Here is a 22,728-nt window from a genome sequence, read left to right on the forward strand (position 1 = left end):
AATTTGCAAAATTTGTACCACAATCTCTTATGGTGAGGTCAATTCAAGAAATGATGAAAACAAAAAAATAGAATGTTTGCATGATATTTGTAATGTCCACAAAGGCTAGAATTCCTAAACTTTGAGAAACATTGCGAGAGAAAACTGATGTCCATCAAGTAGCCAAATCCATTTCACCAAAATTAGTAAAAATCATAGTGACAATAAATTATAGCCGCCAAAACAAGATGCCATGGATAGTCGCCAACCTAAGTTTTTCTTTATCACACTACCATACCCACTTCATGAAGGTCCTATCAAACCTCCATATATGCCACCTTGATTTGGCAAGTGTTTTTTCATAAATTTTGAAAGTGTGTTGTCTACCATGTTTTATAAACATAGTAATAAGCTTTCATGATAAATCCAATATGGTGTAACCAACCTTGATGCCTTCATGAAACTAAGATGGTGTAAGATGTTAATGAATGAAATTCAATCTTAGATCTAACTTCCATCATAGATGCCTTTGTTGACAATAATTTACAATACTAAATTTACCATGTTCTTTCATCCATTGGTAGTGGCATGATCGAGTGAATATGCTACACACAACTCATAAATTTTAACATCTACACTTAATTAGATCTAACTTCCATCATAGATGCCTTTGTTGACAATAATTTACGATACTAAATTTACCATGTTCTTTCATCCATTAGTAGTGGCATGATCAAGTGAATATGCAACACACAACTCATAAATTATAACATCTACACTTCATTTTAACCATGCTCTAGTCTTATGTCCATTCACCATTTCAGAGGTGAATACAATGTCTAATCGTTTCTTTTCATAAATTTGTAGAGTTCATGAATGTATTTGGCTCAACACACATGGAAATTGTCTTAGCCGCATAATCTGAAATTCTATATACAAGCTTACCTTTTGCAGATTTAACTTGTCGAACCACTTACCAAGCTTTATAACCAACATTCTTGAAACAAACAAATCTTAATTTTCATTAACACAAGCTCCAATTTCAACTAGTTTTTAGGAATTTGCTTGGGAAAAACAAAATAAAGGCTGGTAATTCGTGTACACTAGTCCATATAAATACGCAAAGAGAGAGAGAGAGAGTGTGTGTGTGTGTGTGATTTACGAAAAAAAAAGAGAGAGAGAGAGAGAGAGAGAGAGTGTGTGTGTGAGTGCGGTACTTGCAATCTTCATAGAAAACAATTTACTGAGTGATGTGAAAAAGCCTTCCATTTTGACAATTTGCAAATCTTCGTCTTAGCTTTCGCAGAGAGCGTGTATCTATAGAGTGTGCCACACTTATCTATAGAGCATGTGTAACTTGTAGCAAATGATGGCTGAAACCCGTTCATTCAGACCTCATTTTTGTGCCAATAAACTGGAAAATGGTTATTTCGTTTTGATGGATGGAGTATCTTGTCAAACATCGTGGAGAATGAAGGAAGCTTGATAGCTGCTCATCAAAGAATGCCTAATGACACCCACCAACACACCCCTCGCCATTTACAGCTTCATCCAAGAAGATTCTCGCACCAGGTGGCAATGGGCATGCAAGGCCTGGGGATGAGCCTTCATTACAAGACGTAGCAAAAATAGGCCTTGTGTTGTTTTAGCAACCCAAACAGGCTACAGCAGCCAGGCATTGAACCCTATTTTCGGTGATGTCGACGTTTCATCTCAGTTCTTGCTCGCTTATCCTCATCCCAATCTCGATCGTATATCCTGCTGCATAGTTAAGGAAGTCAAAATGGAATCTAGAAACTTCAGACGGAAGCCCTCTGCAAAACAAAGAAAACGAAGAGTGTCGTAAAGGATACTGTTGTTCATGATCCCTCCGGACTATTTTGCTTCCATCTTTTCCATGAACTCTCCCACCACCACCAGGCCCTTTGTCGTGGCTGGGTTCTTCATACACACTCCGGAGGGCAGACGAGCTTTTCCTCTCTCTGTCTCGATCGTACTGTTGCACGGGAACCACAGTAGGGAGTGGGAGTGGCGGCGGCGGCGGTGAAGGCCCAAAATTTGACACTGCCATGTCTGATGATGAGATATGGTCACGTTTGAGCCGACGCCGCTTTGAATTACCGGCAGAAGTGTCCTCTTCCTTCAGAAAACCACTCTTCTCTTTTTCTCTATCCCGTTCCTTCAAGTGCATGCAATACTTCATTCAACTCATGTTTGACAGATTGAAAACCGGAGCACAATATCTAAGCATGGATTAGAAATAGCAGTGAAAATGAGCAAAAGTACCTTCAAAGATGGGATCTCCCTGTCTTCCCGCTTCCTCTCCCTGGTGTCTTCTTCCCTACGCTTTGATTCATCAATGGAAATTAATGAAGAATCTTCAGGACGTTTTTTCTCTGTTTTCTCTTCCCTGCGTGGAGAACCCCTTCTAACAGCACTTCTCCGTGCCTCTTCATCATCTCTTCTATTGGCAGGAAGGGATTGTGGAACAATGTTCGGTGGCAAGGGTGGGGGGGGTGGGAGGTTCTGCATTGGAAAACGATCATCAGCTTGAGACTGTTCAGTGGTTTGATCATTGCTGTTATACCTCAGTCTGCCTCGATCGTCCTTCTGTTTTTCTTCTCTGCTTTTCTCAACGGCTCTTTCAAAGCTGCTTCTTTCAGAGACCTTATCTACTGATCTCTCTCTGGCAAACCTCTCCATAGATTTATCCCGTAGTCGATCAGTGCTATGCTCTTCACGTGGTTTGTCTAGACTCCTGTCTACTCTGTGATCACGATCAGTTCGATCAACAGCTCTCTCTCGGGATGCATGTTTTTCATATGCTGCCCCTGCCCGTTCTTCATATAGTGTTTTTTCATGCTCAACAGAACGCGGCCTCTCTGCTGCATGCATGTCTTGTTGCATTCTTTCCCTGTCTGTGGTGGTACGTAGCTCGCTGAATTCAGATGTATCACCACCTTTTCTACGCTTCACAGCCTTGTCCATCTCCTCCATTACATTGCTAAGCCTATCTGTGGTGCGAAACTCGCCAGTTTCGCCAGTCCTCTCAGAGGCATCACCTTTTCTACGCTTTGCTGCCTTGTCTACATCCTCCACAACGCTAAAGCGCTTTTGTACTCGACCATCTTTTCCCATGTCGTCAGTGAGCTTGCTGGAGGCCTCTTCTAAACGTGGAGATTTAGAAAGCAAACGAGCACCTGTGGTTTCTTGTGCGGCTTCAGAATCGCTGAATCCCTTCAATTCTGACGTCCGGTTCTCAGTTTTAACCTCAGCTGGAGCCTCTCCAGCTACCTTCTTATCTGCAACATTCCTGCTTCCAGTGTTGGATGCTAAACTACCATTACTCACAACTGTTGAGGCAGTAACAACAGAAGTTCGCTGTCTGGAAGAATCTTGCATACGGCTCCCATGTTCCTTGTCAATAACATTAGGTCCTGTTAGTCGATTCACGTTACTGACAAGCTTAGACTCATCCTTTGCTGTTGTACCAACCAAGGCATGGCCAGCACGCTTGGATCGGCCCTGCATAACCATACTACATTTGATTTTCAGGTGAACACACAATCTCTTTATTTCAACTCTGGAGTACTAATACCAGAACACTTTACCTCACTTTCTGCAAGATTAGTTTTGTATGATGCTTTAGAGATAGCCTCCTCTGTTTTCACAGCTGCAAATGCACCTTGCATGCCGGAAGGTGGTTGTGCACTGGTCTCTTCTACGTGCTTGGTGGACGGTGCCAAAACTTTAGTAACTGTCTCTGATTGTGGAATGGCTGCAGCTTGTGCCAAAGTAGCGCTAGGAGCTTCAGTTTTTCCACGTGAGACAGAGTCAACTTTTCCTGGAGTTGTATCTGACAGTATTGTCGATGCCAATGCAGAAGCTTTGCCAGCCTTGTCAGTTGAATCAAAGCCAGGAGCATGCACTACAGAAACTGGTTCAACCTGTGTATTTGTGACTGCAGATGATGAAGCTGGGCCAGCAGTTTTCAAGGGAGAAGCGGCTGGCTTTAGCTCTACTAAACCCATGACAAATTCTTCATCTGTTACCCAAGTATTCTGTTGTAAAAAACAAGGCGGTGAGCGACATGAGACCATAATTAATAACATGGCTGGTAAACCAAACATAACAGACTCAACATCACTTTCTTATTCCCTGTTACTCTGATACAGAATTACCGAACTAGACATCAGCAGTGGCGAGAAACCTCAGGCTGTGTGAGTTTCTTTTTTTGTTTGGGGTGTTTTTGGGGGGGGGGGAGGGCGGAAGGGGGCAAGAGTGTGCGTGCACGTGTGTTCTCGACAAAAACCTTTTTTGATGCCTATACAAAAGCCTTCAACCTTGACTATTTGTAGGTTTTCTTGTTCATATCATAAATAAAATGACCTAGATTTTAAAAGTACAAAAATTTCTCTCCAAAAATATCAAAGGTTTTTTATCCAACTTTGACAATTCACTTGCATTAAACCTTTGTTTTTTGTGAACACTAATCTCATACTCACATTGAGCTTGCATCTCAGCTTGCTAAATGTGATCACACATGAGATTGGACAGGAACAGCAAATTCCTTCTCTGACTCCATTAGAAATGGAGGCACAAGAGGAAGGGTTGCCAGCCTTGGTAGTATTTTACCCTTTTTCTGGGCTGTTGCTGCTATCCGAATTGCCATCTGTGTTACTGTCTGAGAGGGGCTGGATGATTGTTATTTAGGGTTTGCACCAATTGCAGTCCTGCACATCAGAGAAGCGACCTAAGCATTTGAATGTCATCTACTGTTCTGAAGTGCTACTGTTTTTAGGGCTATTATTTGCCACTTCGAACCTGAGGCTTCAGCCTGAGATTTGGGATCAATGCAGGCTGTTTTTCAGTCTTGCAGACACATATCATGGAAACAAGAAACTGATCCGAATTGAAGTTGAGTGAGCTTTGATGGTTTCAGGCATTGAAACACAGTTTTTTGACCAATATGAGTTGGGATAATGAAATGGAGCAAGACGAAGCTGTTGGAACTTGGAACATAATGAAACCCAGCAAGCATATAGATGATGCTCTGATGCATGTCTCAGACACAGCAGTCACGAATGCCTCAACTATTGTCTTATACTCACACTACAAGTCAGCTTGATGTCAGAGGACCAAAGACCAAGAACAGCTATTGGCATTTGCTAACACCCTACTTGCCTCTTTTCATGAGGAGGCCATTACCTTGTTTCACTGCTTGTATTCCTTTGCTCTCATGGATCAAGCAGTGGTCATACACTATTATGCAACAAGAATGTGTGGACGAAATCTTTGCGAGTCCTCTTGGCTTCTATGGCTACTATGAGATACTGTTGAAGACAACTCAACAATGCACATTGCTCCCAAGTAAACTCTCATTGTTCTTTGACTACTGTTGCTTCACACGGTGCCATGGAGACCCATGCTTGATTTCCAAAAGCTGCTTAAACAAGAAACAAGAATGTCCAAGAGGATGCAGCCTCTGAGGTTCAAGCTGATATCGGGTTATGTGTGTTCGCCATTGTTTCTCTTGTGGAGAACTAGGGAAACTTTATGGCTAAATTATCTTCCAATACAGCTGGGAACCCTAATTTTATTGATAGTCTTGGGATGCATGATGATGGTCCTTCTTTAGGCATACAGATAAATGCTCCACTTGCAAAGCTGACAAGGATAAACAACTAGTTCAGTCCTCACAAATTTCCGACTAAATGGCAAGACATACAAAACAAAAAGGGCTAAAAGTCAGCAATAGAACATATTTTGTAGCTAGATAGATCATAATGAAGTGCTTCGCACTTATGCAAGGATGAAGGAAAAACCCATTACGAAGCATGTGATAAAAGACAAGGGTTCATTACGTGCTATGTGTGGTGATAATAACGACCTCAAAATGAACAGGTCACCTATCCACCTACTCACATTGCCTTTGACAGGTAGGGAAAAGTAATTACACCTTGGGACCATACATTCCCATGTTAGAATGATAAGAGTATGGATCAACCATCTACTTCAAAGAGAGATGGCCATGGGCAATATGCATTTGCAATGTTGGCTGACTTTTTACATAATGACGTACTAGTTGCTTTGAAGGCAAAGAGCATGCAGTCTTAGTCTTGTATCTACATTTTCCTTTCTATTCCTCAATGAAAATTGTCACTTGGAATATCGGAGGTATTTGCTCTCACAACAAACATGATATGTGGAGTGTGTTCCGTGCAAATGCTTGAGATATCCTTGTGCAATGGAACAAAAAAAATGTAAAGAAGCTGGAAAGATAGTGCAATGTTATGGCTTTAAATTATTCTAGGCTGGGGTTCCATCTGTGAAATATTCAGGAGTGTTGATGATTGTAGATAAGAAGTTGCAACCAGTCTTGGTCAACTAGAATGTATTTCAAAAATTACTTGTGATCGAGATTTCATAGGAAGGTGAATTCGTATGGCCAGTTGGCATGTATGCATTGAATGTTGATACATATCATCGTGAAAGGAAACAATTACAATCATGCATTTTCACTTGCCAGGCCAGGCTTGTTGATGGGTGAACAAAGTCATTGAGTTCATTGTATCTCATTAATTCCTATTTTGGTTTCCATTTACAGCACCCCAAAAAAGGATTTATTTGTAGCATTTATTAATGTCTGGGTGCTACCCAAGAGAGTCAAGGCGCCACCCTGGGTAGTTCAATGACTCGTGTGCCTATAAATAGCACAAGGGCACTCATCACTTTTCAGTTCGCTCTCATTCTTCGGTCAGTCTCCCTCTTCACTGATTGCTGATCACCTTCACCTCTTCAATGCCTGATGGATACTTCTTGTGAGAGTGGCTGGTGTGCTGCCTTTTGGAGCTGATTTGCTGCTGCCTTGATTCAGTTGGCTGCAGCCTGCCACCCCGTCAAAGGAGTTGCCCAACTTGCGTTTTCAGCTTGGCGATCTGTTCTTCATCATTTCCATTGCTGTGTTTCAGTGTTCACTCCTCCTTGAACTAGTTCAATAGGTCATCTTCATCATTATTGTGCGTTCCCAGCTCGTGTTGCCACCCTAGCACCCAAGCAACAGTCCCCAACCATCAGCCACCTTATGGAGGTTGCATTTGCAATAGATTCAGGCTGTCTATAGCAAGTTACACCCTCTTGATTAGCATTACATTAGATCCCTCACTTTTAAGTTTTATTCATCCTTGAAAGGCTGCCCACTTACATGGATAGATCTTCACCAACATTCTGGCGTTTTCTTCTCCAATTGGCTGCCCAACAGTCGTCTTGAAAGCAGCCATTCCCTTGGAGAGATCTCAACATATCCTTCATCTTAGACGGCTCTTGAGGACTGCATTTCATTTCCTCTACTATTGTCCTTCATCTTCTAGTGTCTACTTTGACATTCCATTGCCCATAGAATTATGTTTTTCTCCCTCCATGAAGAAATTCTTTTCCTTGTCATTGACAGCTTTGCTCAAAATCTGTTTCACTCCCTTCACAATGTAGATTGCTTCCACATCTTGTCGCTTGATTAGCCAAGACAGAGTAGTTGTCTTTGAGCTTTGCTCCATTGTATTAACATGATTCAATGTTCATCATTCTTCATTTATCTTCTTCTTCAATGTTTTTGAGTTTTTTGGTGTCAATGTTTGTCATACACTGTGTTTCTCCCTGCAAACTTTACCATTTCTTAACATTGTAATAGAGCATATCATTTTGTCTCTTGAACTGGCATCAAAGCAAAGGTGCTTCAAGAGCTAATGATCCTCATTCTTCATTGAGGTGAAGAAAGGTTGAGGGATCGGTAATACTCTCAAATTCTAGATTATTTATTTTAGTTGCATCATCAAGCATTATCATTATTTTTTTCTCCCTCTTAACGCTCCCTTTATAGGTTTCACACATTGGTGCTATGGCTTCACCAAAGGTGGAAGCACGGACCATTGGGTGCACCTACTCTAGCAAGAATGGTCACTCCATTGAAGACAATCATCATAGACCTTTGCTCCCTGTGCCAGTAGAGTATATGCGTCTACCATGAGGTACTCTATTACATCCTTGGACATCAGGATGGATACTTGTAGCACTAGTCATAGCAATTATGAAATGACTTAGTGCGAATGCACTTAGGACACTTTGGGGTTAGGGCAACCGAGTGCTATTTGTAGGACTCAAGTCCCTGTTGTGCACATTCATTGTGTCATCACCACTCTTGGACTCTAGGCCCGTTGGTTGACACATCTGTGCACCAAGATGGTAGGGGTTAGTGGTATGGGACACCAATCCTTGGGATGTGGTTGTGACTTGGGAGTGTTGCTAGCTCTTAGGCTCGAGGGTATGCCCATTTGGCTCTATTGTTGGAAGATGAGTTTGATGTTTAGTCCCTTATATTCGTGAATATAGCTTGTGTCGTATCTTGTGTGCAGTTGGATCCTTGGGGGATGTTTTATTGATATCAAAGCATCAATTTCTAGTATGGTGCAAGATCTGATGATGTACAAAACCACTTTCGCTCACAGAATCGTGACGATTCATGCTTAACAAGCATGCTTTTAACTCATTTAGGGTGGTATGGGACATTGCTAGCATGAGGGGTGTGTACGGGGGGACACGTGTTGCGGGTGGTGGGTACGACAAGCTATGTTTCTTGCCCAATACTTATGCTCGGTTTTTTGTGTTGAGGTGATGCGTATGTATAGAGATTTTTGGTAGTACTGATGATTGGAGCCCAATGAGCTGCCACTCCGAGGCTATGGCAAATTGTCATTAGTGGCTAAAACCTTGTAAGGGCATAAGAGTTTTTGTTTTGACAATTGATTTGACATTTGATGTAACGTTATCATTAATATTTAATGCTAATTTAACATGTTACTGTTCTTAATATTGAATGTTTATATTAATGTTATTGATAATTTTTCTGTTAACATCATTTGTGGATAGTGATTCAATATTAAGTTAAAATAGAACAAACAATCTGATGTTGAGGAGAGAGGAGGGGCAGTAATGCAAGGAAACATTACAAGACAATTGGGATATCTTGTGGTTGTACAATTCTTGCCCAAGCAACAACTTAATAGGATTTTAAATGGACAAGTCTGTTCACTAGAAATTACAAGCATTGCCTTCCATGTGTGGCTTAAAGTTTCCCAAACAATTGTGTTGCCTATGATCTCATGTTACTCACCATTGTTGCCCTACTCAAAGGTTGCATTGTAGGAAATTATAGAGTCTATTGATCATGTTGTGGGAAAAATACTACATTAGTCTAGCATGATTTCGTGCGATTATATATGCACATCTAGATGAACGGGCGGGAGTGCAATTTTAGACATGTATTGGGCAGTATCCCTAGGTTGCCATCGTTGCATTCTTTCTAGAAGACATTGATATTTTGCGTGGCAACACTTGAATTCAGGCTTTGTGGTGGCATGTGCTTAATGTTGATCAGTCCATAAGACAAATTGTCCCCACCGTGACACAAATTACAGAGTCTATTGATCATGTTGTGGGAAAAATACTAAATTAGTCTAGCATGATTTCATGAGATTATATATGCACACCTAGATGAACGGGCAGGAGTGCAATTTTAGACATGTATTGGGCAGTATCCCTAGGTTGCCATCGTTGCATTCTTTCTAGAAGACATCGATATTTTGCATGGCAACACTTGAATTCAGGCTTTGTGGTGGCATGTGCTTAATGTTGATCAGTCCATAAGACTAAAATTGTCCCCACCGTGACACAAATCTTGCCAAGTCATCCTTAAGAAGCCTTCTTGGCATCCTCTGAAAATCAATTGTTGATTAATTCTTTGCAAGCTAAAATTTTGACTACTTTTGGAACAATTTCTTGGTATACAAAATAAGTAGATCACCCCAAGTTGAACAGGATAGCCACACTCTGCAGTCTCTATTGTTGGTGTGTTGGAGCCAGCAAGCACTGCTTTGTGGTCATTCATTTAGTGCAAAAGAGCTTCCATATGCCTAGAGGGTACTATGATCTACAGGTAACAGTGAACACTTTCGGATTCTTTGCTTGTTTGGTGACCCTTCCCTTCCCAAAACTTGCAATACCCCTGGCAGAATTGGAAAATAAATAATAAGCTGATGTTACAGTGAGCATCTGCAAATCAGATATATCATTTGAATTTTGCTTATCAAGGATCATGCATGGTTAATGGATAAGGGCAATTCTTTATGGGATCTCCACAAGGGAAAAGCTGGATGAAAATCCATAGTGCTAGTCAGCTCGCTCAATACAACCCCTTTTAAATGCTGGTGGATGGTCTCCCACTTGTTTAGGCCCTCTCAAGACACACCATTTCAAATGGCTCTGGCTTTTTCTATACTACAGCTGAGGAGACCTCTTGTCATAAATTTCTAGCTTGCCCAGTTGCCTGGTGCATATGGTCTCTCTTGTCTCGACTCTCAAGTTTGGGGTATTGGTGGTCTTCCACTTTTCACGCTTTTTGGGATGTTGTGTTGTTACCATCTGCAATGCTTTGATTTTTTAATACCATTCTAGCATGCACAGCCATATTGGCTTTTTGAGGTCTCCTTCAGTGGCAGTTGAGTACCATCAACATGTGGATCTTCTTACCAAGGTCTGGCTCTCTGGCATGCCGCCATCTCTTCAGTCACATTGTTTGAGGCTTGGTGATGTGACTCTTGTAAATTCTTTGTAAAGAATACAATTACCCATTGCAGAAAGCCATAGCATTTTCTGACCCCCTAAGAACTTAGAAGTAAGAAAGCACTTAAGTGAAAGTTAAGTAGAAGAAAAGGGAGTTCATTAATTTGTTTTAATCTGAAACTTACTTGGCCCTGCCCATCCACAATTTATAAATACTAAGCCCTATGAACTCGAAAGTATTATATATATATATATATATATATATATATATATATATATATATATATATATATATATATATATATATATATATATATATAGAGAGAGAGAGAGAGAGAGAGAGAGAGAGAGAGAGAGAGAGAGAGAGAGAGCTACCCTTCTGGCAGCAAGTGCAGCTGCAACTCCTGTGGCTAGAACCTTAAGATCCTCTCTTTCATCCCCTTTTATTTTAGAGACCTGTTTAAAATACAATACTGTTTTTAGTGCATCACGACTCAAACAGCAGTCATGCAGCAAAAAGAATGTAGAGCATAGCCTTTACCTTCTTTTCAATTGAGCTCCCAGTTTTCTTTACAACAGGAAATACGCTTGAAATCTTTGTTAAAACAGTGAGTGCATTCCGAATTTCAATGTACTCTGTAGAGTCCAAACATTGGACAAGCACCCTTGTGATTCGACTGTTCCATTTCCAATGGACCTACAGAGAAAAAACAAGGAGAGACAACCCATAGTCTTCACTGAATACTTTCAAAATACTAGACAAAAATAATTGAACAGTAACGTATCCCATAACTCTGTTAAAAGTTGAAATTTGGAATTCCAAAACTGAGACACACACCAAGTAAGCCAGGTTATACCAGTCCAGATGTTAGTGCATTATTCAGTCTTCATGATGATCAATGTACATGATAATATCTTCAGAAAACCTGATTTGGCTGTATAATTGTCTCATAATAAGTTTTCTACATCTTCAATAACCTGAAGAGTTATGCTTGCAATCCCTTCTTGGCCTAATCAGACATCCCTTCTTGCCCTAATCAGACAATGTTTCCTGCCTGTAGTCAGATATTTCTAATTCAACACCCTGGATGCCTCATTTTACTGAAAAAGGCCCAAAACCTAGCGGCAATAAATGTCACGGTGTCTTGTAAATAACTACAGAGATTCCACTATAAAGTTTGTCTCACAAGCAGTCACAGGATACTACAGTTGGAACTGCATCGGCAAAAGTGCAGAATAAAGAAAGAAAAGGACTTATCTGATCAAGTTCGTAAGGCCTTGGGACTCTAGATCTAGATGGAGTGTGTGTAGTCAACAGCAATGGACAGCAAAGCAGCACTCGGGAATAAGTACACACTCAGTAGAAGCAAGGATGTGCTAACCCAACTACCTTTGTATTTCTTTAGTAGATAACATCAGTCAATTTTAGTCTCACAAGAAAACTTGAACTACAAACAGGCTTACCCTCACAAATTGAGTAAATGTCACGCGTGGGCTGTTTGGATCCTTATAAACTGTTGCAAACCCAGGTTTATTGCTGCATTCCTTCTCATAAATTGCCTCTTGACTCTGTAACATAGCACATTCCTTTCAGACATTATCCTGTACACAAACACAAGATGACAACAATAATCGACTTGCTACAAACTTACTTTCCAATGGTAAATCATTTTCAACGTCTCAAATAGAAACCTTCCCAGTCTGCCTGCTTCATACTCCGTACAACAAGAGACCATAGGATGCAATGTCTTGCATATGAATATGTCAATGTGGTTCACTGTATTGAAGAAAGGTGTTCCAATGGAGTGAAGGAGGTGAACAAATCTAGCACAGTAAATAGCATCATGCATACTGAACACACAACGAGGAAATATGCAACGTTGTAGGAATTCCATATTGATTCGAGAGGAATCTGGACATGAAGTCAACCACGAGTCCTTTTCTTTCACAAGCCTTTGGTGAATTGCGTTCACATTCTGTTCTTGCTTCTGTAATTCAGACAACAGGCGATCCAAGACCTCCTGTATCTTTTCTTTGTCCTTTTTCCGTTTAGCAATAGCTGTGTGAGAATTGTCAGTACTCTCCTCCAGAACCTTCAATGCAGCATACTGCTTTGATATTTCAGTCTCATATCGTTTTGTTGGTACATATATATCCTGCAGAGACAAGCCCCAGAATGTGGTGTACAACTCTGGTGATAGGCTGGTCCATGCTTTTGGAGGTAGCATCGAGTGAACAGTTGATAGAAGCCCTGACCACCTACAAGTCAATCAGATGGAACTTGAGCCACTTTTTGCAGTGGCTTGGATAATAGTACAATTAGAGAATATACTACCAATTTAGCTGTGAACAGGTGAACCCTTCTTTGTTGCAGGTTTCAATGCTGATAACATCATTATGATGAAGCATGAACCAGATTATGCAAAACTTATAGTTGCCTTTTCAGATGCACATACTACAGAAAAGTTGACACGGTAAACATGTAGAGCTCTCAATGTTTACAAAAGCAGTTTGTACATACCTAGAAAAACCCTGATGGTTCTGGTGCATTATTTGGTGAATAAACACATTTTTCAGGATTCAGCATAAATAGAAGAGTTTTCTTTGGACAAACATCTTCTTGTGGAACAAAAAGGAGGATGAAGAACAGCCTACCATATAAAACAATGACTTCTGTAACAATTGTTATAGAAATAGGAATACTTCACCAGGACACAGCATGTGGAAGCAGTTCAGGAGTAGAGCTGACTACTGAGGTGCTGCTACCCACCTGCTCCACATGCACCTTGCACAACCTCCCTGCCCCTCCAACCAACTTCAGGCAAGATTAGTAAGCTAGGTTTGATCAACTTCTGGATGTCACAGTAACTTTACATTTTTGTTCTTGACTGATTGTTTTTCCTACTGTGATACCTTTCACGGAGTGAGATAAGCTCGGTGTGGAGAAATACCCCGTCCCCAGCCTCTCTCCCTCACTCTTCCTCTCTTCTGTGTTCATTGGCAGTCCAAGTTATCTATTGGGGTTTCACCTCACACTTTGTCTGTGAGGTAGCTAATGGCCAGAGTAGACGGGCTTGGAGCACAAGTGACTCAGAGAAGATAGAAGGACATAAATTCTGTGTCCTAGGGAGTTCACTTATCAAGGTACTGATTTCACTGAATTTTTGCTTGCTTCTTTGCTTTTGTAAAGGCTAATATGAAGTTGAATGCCAGAAAGATTCCAAAACTAAAATGTGTCACAATAGATAGCGACAGATTAGAATAAGCAAAAGACCTTAGTAAAAGAACAAAACGAGCAGCTGTCAACCTCTGGCCAAAAGTGAAATGCACCACTCACATTAATGGCTTCTTGACAGAGCCCAACTCTAAAATCAGGTCATTGCTACCATTGGTTAGACTGCTCTGATCATTTAGTTCTGTTTGAGCTGATATTTTCCCACTATCCATTGGCCACGATAAATTTCCCCCTTTTAAAGGCTTGAACAAATGTAACACTGGTCGATACAAAAGAAAGCAGACCTGTCAAACAAACAAATATGAGAAACGTTATAATGTTAATGCATTGAGATCTAAAATCAGTGACATATTGTGAATCAATTATTACTACTGAAACTGAGAGTTACTGGTTTGAATATTTCAAAAGGATCACAATCATTTTGAGCTGAATAGGTTGTTTAGACACTAATAAGGACAACTCAAAGCAATGTGCTGCAGGTATCCACAGAACGAACCTCGGGTTCCAGATGATATTTATGCAGCAAATCGTCCAGTGTTGGAATTAACTGTGCATATGATGTTGCTGGAATGACTGCACTAGTTAGAAAATCCACATACTGGAGCAAAGTCCCATGACATCTATCAAATTGCTCACTGACCATCTTTATATGTGGAGCATTTGCATCTATAACCACCCTGGAAATATGAACACCGATATACCCATATGCATACTTTCAAGTCTCACGAAAACAATAGCTTCTCTCAACCAATCTTAACAATACTAATTTACTAAATAGTAAATACTATCACATTAGCACGGACCTGGATCTGTATTGAGCAATGAGCAATAGCAAAGGAACAGCTAGCTTGGGCTCATCCTTTGGAAGCAAAGCATCTCGAAGTCTATTTGTTGACTTCAAAAGAGCCTGCCATAGTATAAACACAAATCAACTGAACAGCAATAACAACGTGAAACCTGTGTCCTTTTCATGGCTTATGCAATTCGTCCTAACAAGCAAATAGAGCAGTTTAAAGATACACGTAAATAACACCTATAGACAACAACATTTCCTTATAATACCTAACAAGGCTAGAGCTTCTGCTGCACTGCAGTGCAGACAAGAAAACATATTGATGCATGACAGCTTGATCAAACAGACCAGGGAGAATTTCAAAAAGGACAGGAGAAAAAAACTGTCAAAAGGAATAGGATGAAGCATAGGAAGCATTCAACTTCCATGCAGTCCATTATTCAAAGAGGAGCAATTTCAGAGAGCGAATATCCTGAGCAGCTTGGGTCAACATTGCAGACATATTGCCTTCTACGAATCTCTCTCTTTGCTCTAATAGTGCCAAACCTATTTCTAAAGGCCACCTAAATAACCATGATAACACCAAAGAGCTGCCAATAAGATAGGCTCATCATGGATAATCTAAGTTGAATTGAGCTTCCACATCATTGCCAGCCAAGGTGTCAAGATTACTATCCCTGCTTCAATCTACACAGAAAAAGTAACGATACTTGCCAAGTAAACTGTGCTGTAAGGAACTAAACACAAGGCATTACTATGCTAGATAACATTATTATGAAGGTTGAGATACCAGTAGCAAATTGTATTGACAAAATAGTAAGGCTTAACTTTTGAATGTGAATAGTTTTGAAGCAGATAACAAAAACAAATGACACCTTGCACACATATAATAGGCTTTACGTACCTTGTTATTTTTTGTAGCACCAATAGTTGTGGCTTGATATCGCAAAGTTTCACTCCCTGCCATGGCTTCTAGCTGTTCTTCTGTCATATTTTCGGTATATTCAACATTGGCCATTTGTTGAATGAGCTCCTGTAAAACATGAAAAAGTTTTAGCCTTCTCTACCTATTTCTGTTCTTCACTCCCTCAGACCTCCTTGCAGCCTAACACATCAATCCTTCCACATACCCACTAACTGTGCCTCATTACACTAAATCTTGTGCCTAAAAATGAATTCTCCCACTTTAATCTGGATACATGTGCACATGGCCACACACATGCACACATATGCATTTGGTCCCTCTGTGTTACTGGTAGACTAAATATTGTGCCCATTATATGTTCTTTGATTATGACTTGTTACATGGGGGTGTCCCCTCCAGTTGCTCCCTTCCTCTGCAGCAACATACCCCCCCCCCCCCCCCCCCCCCCCTTCCTCTGCCGTGAAAGACACAAAAAGCGTACCAAAGTTCCTGGAGATTGAGGCTGGAGGTCACGCCTTTAGGCAACAGGTCATTGTGACTAGGCAACCAGGGCAATGCTTGCGCTGCCATGACTTTGGACATCACGTAGCAGACTATACGCATTTCGGGGCCAAGGCGGCTCTGGCGACGGGCCCACAGGTGGATGCCGACGGCTTCACATGGGTCCAGAGATGACAGAGAGGGAGACGGCAGGGGGGGCCGCAGCCAGCGCCCCCCCACCCCCCGCCACATACTTCCGACCATCCTACCATCCCTTGACCCTCTTCACCCCCACCATCTCCCCTGCCGAGCACCCCCCCTGATCCGCACCCGTTTCAATTGATCCCCCCCAGACCCACTCCCGCTCATCCCATAGGAGGTGATGAGCCACACATGCCTACATCCTCCTCGCACCAGCAGTCTTCCCCCTCCCACACAGCCAACAACTCATCTGTCCCTGCCGCCCGTTACACCTTCCCAAGATAGGCACAGATATTGCCACAGGAGTTTTTCCGCAGTGGCAAGTGGTCCTACCTAAGAGTTGTGGAGCGCGGAGAGTTCCCACTACCTCTAGAGTTGGGATCTTTGTGGTTCGCAAGTCAAGGAGGGGCAAGGTCCATCTACTAGCACCACCGGATGGACCAAACTACTCTTTCTTCTTTCAGTCCTCTCACTTAGGGGATTGGACGACGACACAGATAGAGGAGGAGTTGAACATTCAGGTGGCGGACCACATCTCCCAGTGGATGGGAGAAGAAGGACAAGCACCATTTGCACAGCAGTGGCTTGGTTGCATGATGGAAATTAACTGGTGGGCTGGTGCCGAGGTCCCACACTTGCGCATTATCTTTCGAGCCCCTCCACAGTGGAGGGCTCCGAGGGATGTGATCGAGTGGCCCCTAGCACAGGCGGCCCGTTTCTACTAGTGTACGGAGTCATGACTCTCAGCATGGTTGATAGATGCATTGATTGTACCACTTGGAGCATCTATCACCCCTATGGTCCGGCCGAGGGCCACCATGGGGGATTGGAGTTCGCCGTCTAGACCTGTGAAAAAGCGTACCTGCATGCCCCATAGTTTCTTATCCTCATTAGCAGCTTCCACACCGAACAGATGTCTGTTCGGTCAGTCGCAGGTTTCCCCATGAGCTTACAACTTGCATCCTGGAATGTGAATAGTCTCCACTACAGTGGGGCACGTGGATCCAGGAAGTTGATTGTTCGGCAGGAGTTGCAGCCTGCCCTTGCCAGACGGATCGACATTTTACTTTTACAGGAGCACAAGCTCACTCCTTCCCAGGCCCAGCGAGTAGGGAAGGTACTCTTGGGCAGTTCGCACACTAACTGGGAGCACACCATAGGTGCCCACGGCAGGAGTGGAGGCGTATGCACCTCTATTGGCCCGAGTCTCACCGCCTATGTACGAGACCATCGGACGATAGTGGTAGGGAGGATTCTATGGATCAGACTAGATATTGGGGACTCGTGCCTTGGAGTCCTCAACATCTATGTCCCTATGGAGGGTAGGGCATGCAGCAGGTTCTGGGTGGAGATCGCGGATGGACTCCTAGAGGTGGACTTCTAGATCGTTGGAGGAGACTTCAACAACCTAGAGGCTTTGGAGGACCAGCAGAGGCAGAAACTATCAGGGCATGACCGAGGAGGAGCAGGAGGCATGGGAGGTATTTCTATTCGCAGTAGGTGCACATGATGCTTGGAGAGACCCTGCCTTCCACAAGAGGGAGAGGTCGCTGGACTTCTCTTGGGGATATAGGCGGCTAGGTGGAGTCCTGCTGGAGCGATTGGACAGGTTTTATGTGGGAGAGTGGGGAGGCTCTCGTGGGGGCAAAATTGGACAGTTGGCGGGCACCACGTCTGATCACTACCCGGTTCTCCTGACACTAGATTCCCCAGCATCTGCCCTAGACACTCAATCCTGTAGGATCCCTAACTCGATCAATAGGAGGAAGGAGGTGACGAGGCAGATAGAGCAGCTATGGACTAGGGAGTGGGGCAGGAGAGACCGGATTGTAGTGGAGGTTGCAGAGGTCCTAGCCGAGTTGAGCAAAATTTGCCAAGAGGCAGCAATACAGGCCAGACAGCAGAGTTGGGAGGAGAAGAGAGTGCTCCGCCGGGACCTTGCAGCCACCAGAGATTATTACAGGAGACACCAGGGGATCCCACCTTCCACGCGCAGGAGGTGCGAGTGCGAGCGCGAGCAGCCATTGCTGGCCTAGAGAACAAGCATTCTGAGTTCTCTTTCCGCACCTCAGCAGCTTTTTAGGCACATAAGGGGGATACGATGTGCAGGGAGTTTTTCCAAGTGCACCAACCTCGCACCTCAGGAGAGCGGATACGTAGCCTTCAAGATTAGTATGGGAGGACTTGTTCAAGCCCAAACGAGGTGATGGAGATTGCCACTGATTACTACAGACGCCTTTTCCAGTAGGAGACAGCCTCAGCTAGAGGACAATGATGTAGGCAGCAGGTCTGGGATCACATCCCGTTCCTTGTCACAAAGGAGATGGGGCGCCCCCTCCTAGCCCCCTTCACAGAGAAGGAACTAGAGGAGGCTTTCCATACACAGGACGGGCAGAAATGCGGAGAGGATGGCCTCTCTAAGGCCTTCTTTACTACCTACTGGGAAGTGGTGAAGGATCCCCTACTTATGGCCTTCCAAGAGATTTTCACTTCAGGACAGATGCCAGGGAGCCTTTCGGTAGGCCTTATCAGTCTTTTCCCCAAAGGGGGAACCGATTGGAGCTTTCCCAATGGAGACCGATCACCTTATTGTCAGTGGCCTATAAGGCACTCACAAAGATGATTGGTAGGCGATTACGCCCCGTGTTGCCAGACATCATCCATGACACATAGACAGGCTTTGTCCAGGATAGGAGTATCCTAGACAATGTATTCATCTTCTTTGAGGCGACAGAGTGGGCTCAGCACAGTGGGCAGAGACTGGCCGTACTACTCTTGGATTTCGAGAAAGCTTATAACAAGGTGGACTGGGATTTCCTAGAGGGCACCATAGTGAGGTTGGGTTTCCCCCAGGCTTGGATTTGCGGGGTCGCTGCACTTTACAGATCGGCCACCAGCAGGGTTCTCATAGGTGGTAAGTGAGGGGAGGAGTTTCGGCTAGAGAGATCGGTCCGGCAGGGCTGCCCCTGGCCCCGTACCTGTTCCTACTCTTTGCAAAGGCAATGTCTCACTTCCTTAGGTCTTGTGTGAGCGGATTACGCGGCCTCCGACTTCCGGTGAGAGAGGAGACTGAGTTGCTAGACTCAAAGTATGCACATGATTCAGCACTCTACATAGAGGACGATGAGTTGATGTTGGAGAGAGTGAGGCTGGCTCTTGAGGTGTTCTGTTCCGCAATAGGAGCGAAAATCAACTGGCGAAAGTCGGTTGGTTTCCTCACAGACCCGGACTCTAGCATGGAGTGGGGAGTCCACCTAGGATTTAGATGGGTGATGAGCAGAGGGCAAACCGTCCGGTACCTAGGGTTCCAGGTGGGACTCGACATCACTCTCGCCTAGCAGTTTCTTCCAATCCTCGATTCTATTCAGAGGAAGCTGACTTACTAGAGCACGGCTCGCCTCTTGCTAGCCGACCGAGCTCTGGTGGTTAACCAGGTCCTCCTAGCGACGGCCTGGTACATCGCCTCATGTTGGTGCTTCTCCTCATCCTGGTAGAGCAGTTTCGTTGCCTAGTGTGGAACTTCCTTTGGTCCGGGTCAAACGGGTCCAGGGATTCCCGGGCCAAGGTGGCGTGGGCGACCATCATACGACATCAGTCAGAGGGAGGGCTTGGGATCATAGACCCAGAGTTTCAAAGTATGGCTCTCTTGGGCAAGCTAGTTGTCCGTGGCCTCACATCGGGAGATCAAACCTGGAAGGTCCTATTGCAGGAGGGTCTTCAGGATTGCAGACCGAGGCTTGGTGGTGAGTGGAGGCTGTACCTCAGATGGATCTTCACATCAGTCCAAATCACCCCCCCCAAGATCACCTTTCCTACGCAGCTTACTCCACTTATGGCAAGGCCTTTGTAAGGCCCTAATCCAGATCCCCCCAAGCTGCTAGGAGGAGATAGACCGTCAGTCGGTGATCTGGAACCCCCAGGTCAAAGATCGGGAAGGGACACAGATTGGCGAGCGCCCCCACATCCAGTGGGCTGGTTGGAAGGCCAGCCCGATTCGTACCATCAGGACATGGTGGGAGGTGTTGCCAAAGAGGAGTGGAGTTGAGGCGAAGGGAGATAGACGTAGCAATACCTTCGGAGTGGCTTACTCCCCCGATACGAGTGCTGATAGAGCCCGGGGAGGTATGGGTCGCCAGGTTTTCACCAGTAAACATCCCCCTATAGGTAGCAGGTAGAGTGGGCGACGCCCCGCAAGGAACCTTCTTTACCGTTCAGGAGGCAGGGCATCTGGCCCTTGACAAAGTAGAGTGGGCGACGCCCCGTAAGGAACCTTCTTTACCGTTCAGGAGGTAGGGCATCTGGCCCTTGACAAAGGGCAGCAGGATGAGGGGATAGCTGCCCTTTTGTGGAGGAGGATTCGGGTGGTGGGCCTTCAGGGGAAGACATGGTGATTGGACCCCTATGTTTTCTGGAAGGAGCTCAAGGAGTGGCGCCTTTGGATCTGGGAGGGCAAACCACTTGATGAGCTGGAGTGGGATCCAGGAGAGTGGCTATGGCTGACCATTGCAGTCGCCATGACGCCACCAAGGTTCCTAAAGTACACTGCCAGGATTGGCAGACACGTATTGATGCAGGAGGATATGGATTGGGCGCCGTCACGTAGCAGGCACTGGGGGGAGCACAGCATCACGGAGCCATTCCGACGGACCTTCTAGCGCCGCCTATGGGATAGTTGGAGGCTGCTATGTGCAACGCTTACAACCTCCCTCCTGCATCTAGGCAAGCCAACTTCCCACCGCCAAGCCTCCATGTGCCAAGGATTGGCAGACACGTACTGATGCAGGAGGATATGGATTGGGTGCCGTCACGTAGCACGCACTGGGGGGAGCACAGCATCACGGAGCCGTTCCGACGGACCTTCTAGCGCCGCCTATGGGATAGCTGGAGGCCAAGGAGGGTATCGTATTTCTTATGGCTGGTGGCACATGGAGGCTTGGCGGTGGAAAGTTGGCTTGCCTAGATGCAGAAGGAGGGAGGTTGTAAGCATTGCACATAGCAGCCTCTGGAAACCCCAAAGCACTGCCTTTGGTCATGTGAGGAGGCGTAGCTCGTGTGAAGAGGAGCATGCCGTATCCTTCGCCATACAACACCCAACCTTGGATGTATCTCATGGGGAGCTTTCTGCTGGCAGGCAGTCAGCCATGGCCGTCACCTTCTGTATGAGGCCGAGATGTAGGACACGATATTCATCATTGAGGCAGGGTCGTGCGCAGTGGTCGGTTTGGAGGCTCTACCCATCCGCCAAGTATTGGAGCCCACAGCAGACCGCTCTGAGGTATGGGAGATCATAGGGAGTCTTACTGGATGGCATATCTGGGAGGTGCGGTGTCAGGAGACTTTCGGCGGAGAGAGACTTTCAGCACAGGCGACCCTAGCAGAGCTCTGGACCTCCATCATCCACTCCCTCTGCGGCTGTTGGGATCACGTGCAGGGCGAGTCCAGGGCTCGTCAGGAGCTCCGTGGTCACTTCATGCATACCTGGGGCGGCTAGGACCTCTTTTTCGTGATACAGGCAGGTAGCCCCAGATGGCGATATATCCCCCCTCCATGGCTTCTTGCCCCCATTCCCCCTAGACAGCCCTGAGAGGCCTGTATTCATGATGTATTTCTGCATCAGCTCCAGCTAGTCTGTTGAGCATGAGCACTCCGTTGTAATCAGTTTCTTCGAGTAATATAATCAGCCACATTTTATTTGCAAAAAAAAAAAAAAAAAAAAAAAAAAAAACATTGTTACATGGATAACTGCATATGCACACCCACGCCTTTTTTCTTTTTTTTTTTTGCTGAAACAATTCAACTGATGTATGTTAAGGTAAAATGAAGCCTATGCTTGGTCTGAACATAGCCCATACCACAAACTTGAAACTAGGGTGAGTACTGATCTTGATAAATATCATGGAGTCTAAAGCAAGTCATACATAGAGTGCATGAAAGATCTCCTAAGGAAAATAAATCAAATGAATAGTCCCCGAAGACACCATTCCTTTTTACTTTTCAAACCATAGTATATCATAGCCTATTAAAAGAGGGAATTAAATTTGATCAATGTTGTAGAGTCTCTAAGGTAGTCATACAAAGGCAGTTAGAGAGATCTCCTAACTAGAAAGCAAATGAACCAGTAGAAATCTAAACGAAGATCACATGGTTTTGAGATTCCCAAATGGACCAGAATGCCCAAAACCTCCCCAAGCAAAAAGATGCGAAGATTTTCTCAAAGAAGAAGCAAGATTCCAAACATCCAACATTTTTGTGATAACTATGGGGAGGAAATCAAGCTCTAAGAGAGACCCATAACAGTAGCAACTGGCTCTCCTTGATCTGATGGGCCTGACATTGCGTACCCCTTCCGTGATCCCTGATCAGCTGCCACCAAGAAGTACTGCCTGAACATCTACATGTAATGCCCCTGCTGTCCCCTGCTTTCACTGGTTCCCACAATAGCACTGCCAGACATCTACTCAGTGCCACCCTGCTTTCTCCTCCCACCACCAAAGCCACCAC

At 44.4% G+C, this 22,728-nt stretch overlaps 1 protein-coding gene across 2 annotated transcripts in view; it reads right to left on the minus strand.

The window, feature by feature from the left end:
- Positions 1-1,208: 1,208 nt before the first annotated feature.
- The window catches only part of THO2, a 231,595-nt gene continuing 210,075 nt past the window's right edge, over positions 1,209-22,728 (minus strand). Inside the window, exons 21-32 of one of the 2 annotated variants that reach the window (XM_087694967.1) lie at positions 15,526-15,654; positions 14,632-14,735; positions 14,325-14,505; positions 13,931-14,112; positions 12,246-12,852; positions 12,058-12,162; positions 11,135-11,290; positions 10,969-11,049; positions 3,591-4,040; positions 2,266-3,504; positions 1,833-2,158; positions 1,209-1,737 (exon numbers count right to left, since the gene is read on the minus strand). In XM_087694967.1, coding sequence (XP_087551093.1) covers positions 1,665-1,737; positions 1,833-2,158; positions 2,266-3,504; positions 3,591-4,040; positions 10,969-11,049; positions 11,135-11,290; positions 12,058-12,162; positions 12,246-12,852; positions 13,931-14,112; positions 14,325-14,505; positions 14,632-14,735; positions 15,526-15,654 — 3,633 coding nt within the window. In that variant the 3' untranslated portion in view covers positions 1,209-1,664. Of the gene's footprint in view, positions 1,741-1,832; positions 2,159-2,265; positions 3,505-3,590; positions 4,041-10,968; positions 11,050-11,134; positions 11,291-12,057; positions 12,163-12,245; positions 12,853-13,930; positions 14,113-14,324; positions 14,506-14,631; positions 14,736-15,525; positions 15,655-22,728 lie in introns of both variants that reach the window. The other variant, XM_087694966.1, reaches the window with a different exon arrangement.

Source organism: Lygodium microphyllum, chromosome 15, assembly GCF_053477565.2.
Source record: "Lygodium microphyllum isolate KBCC chromosome 15, Lygodium_microphyllum_v1.1.10, whole genome shotgun sequence".
Classification (NCBI taxonomy): Eukaryota; Viridiplantae; Streptophyta; class Polypodiopsida; order Schizaeales; family Lygodiaceae; genus Lygodium; species Lygodium microphyllum.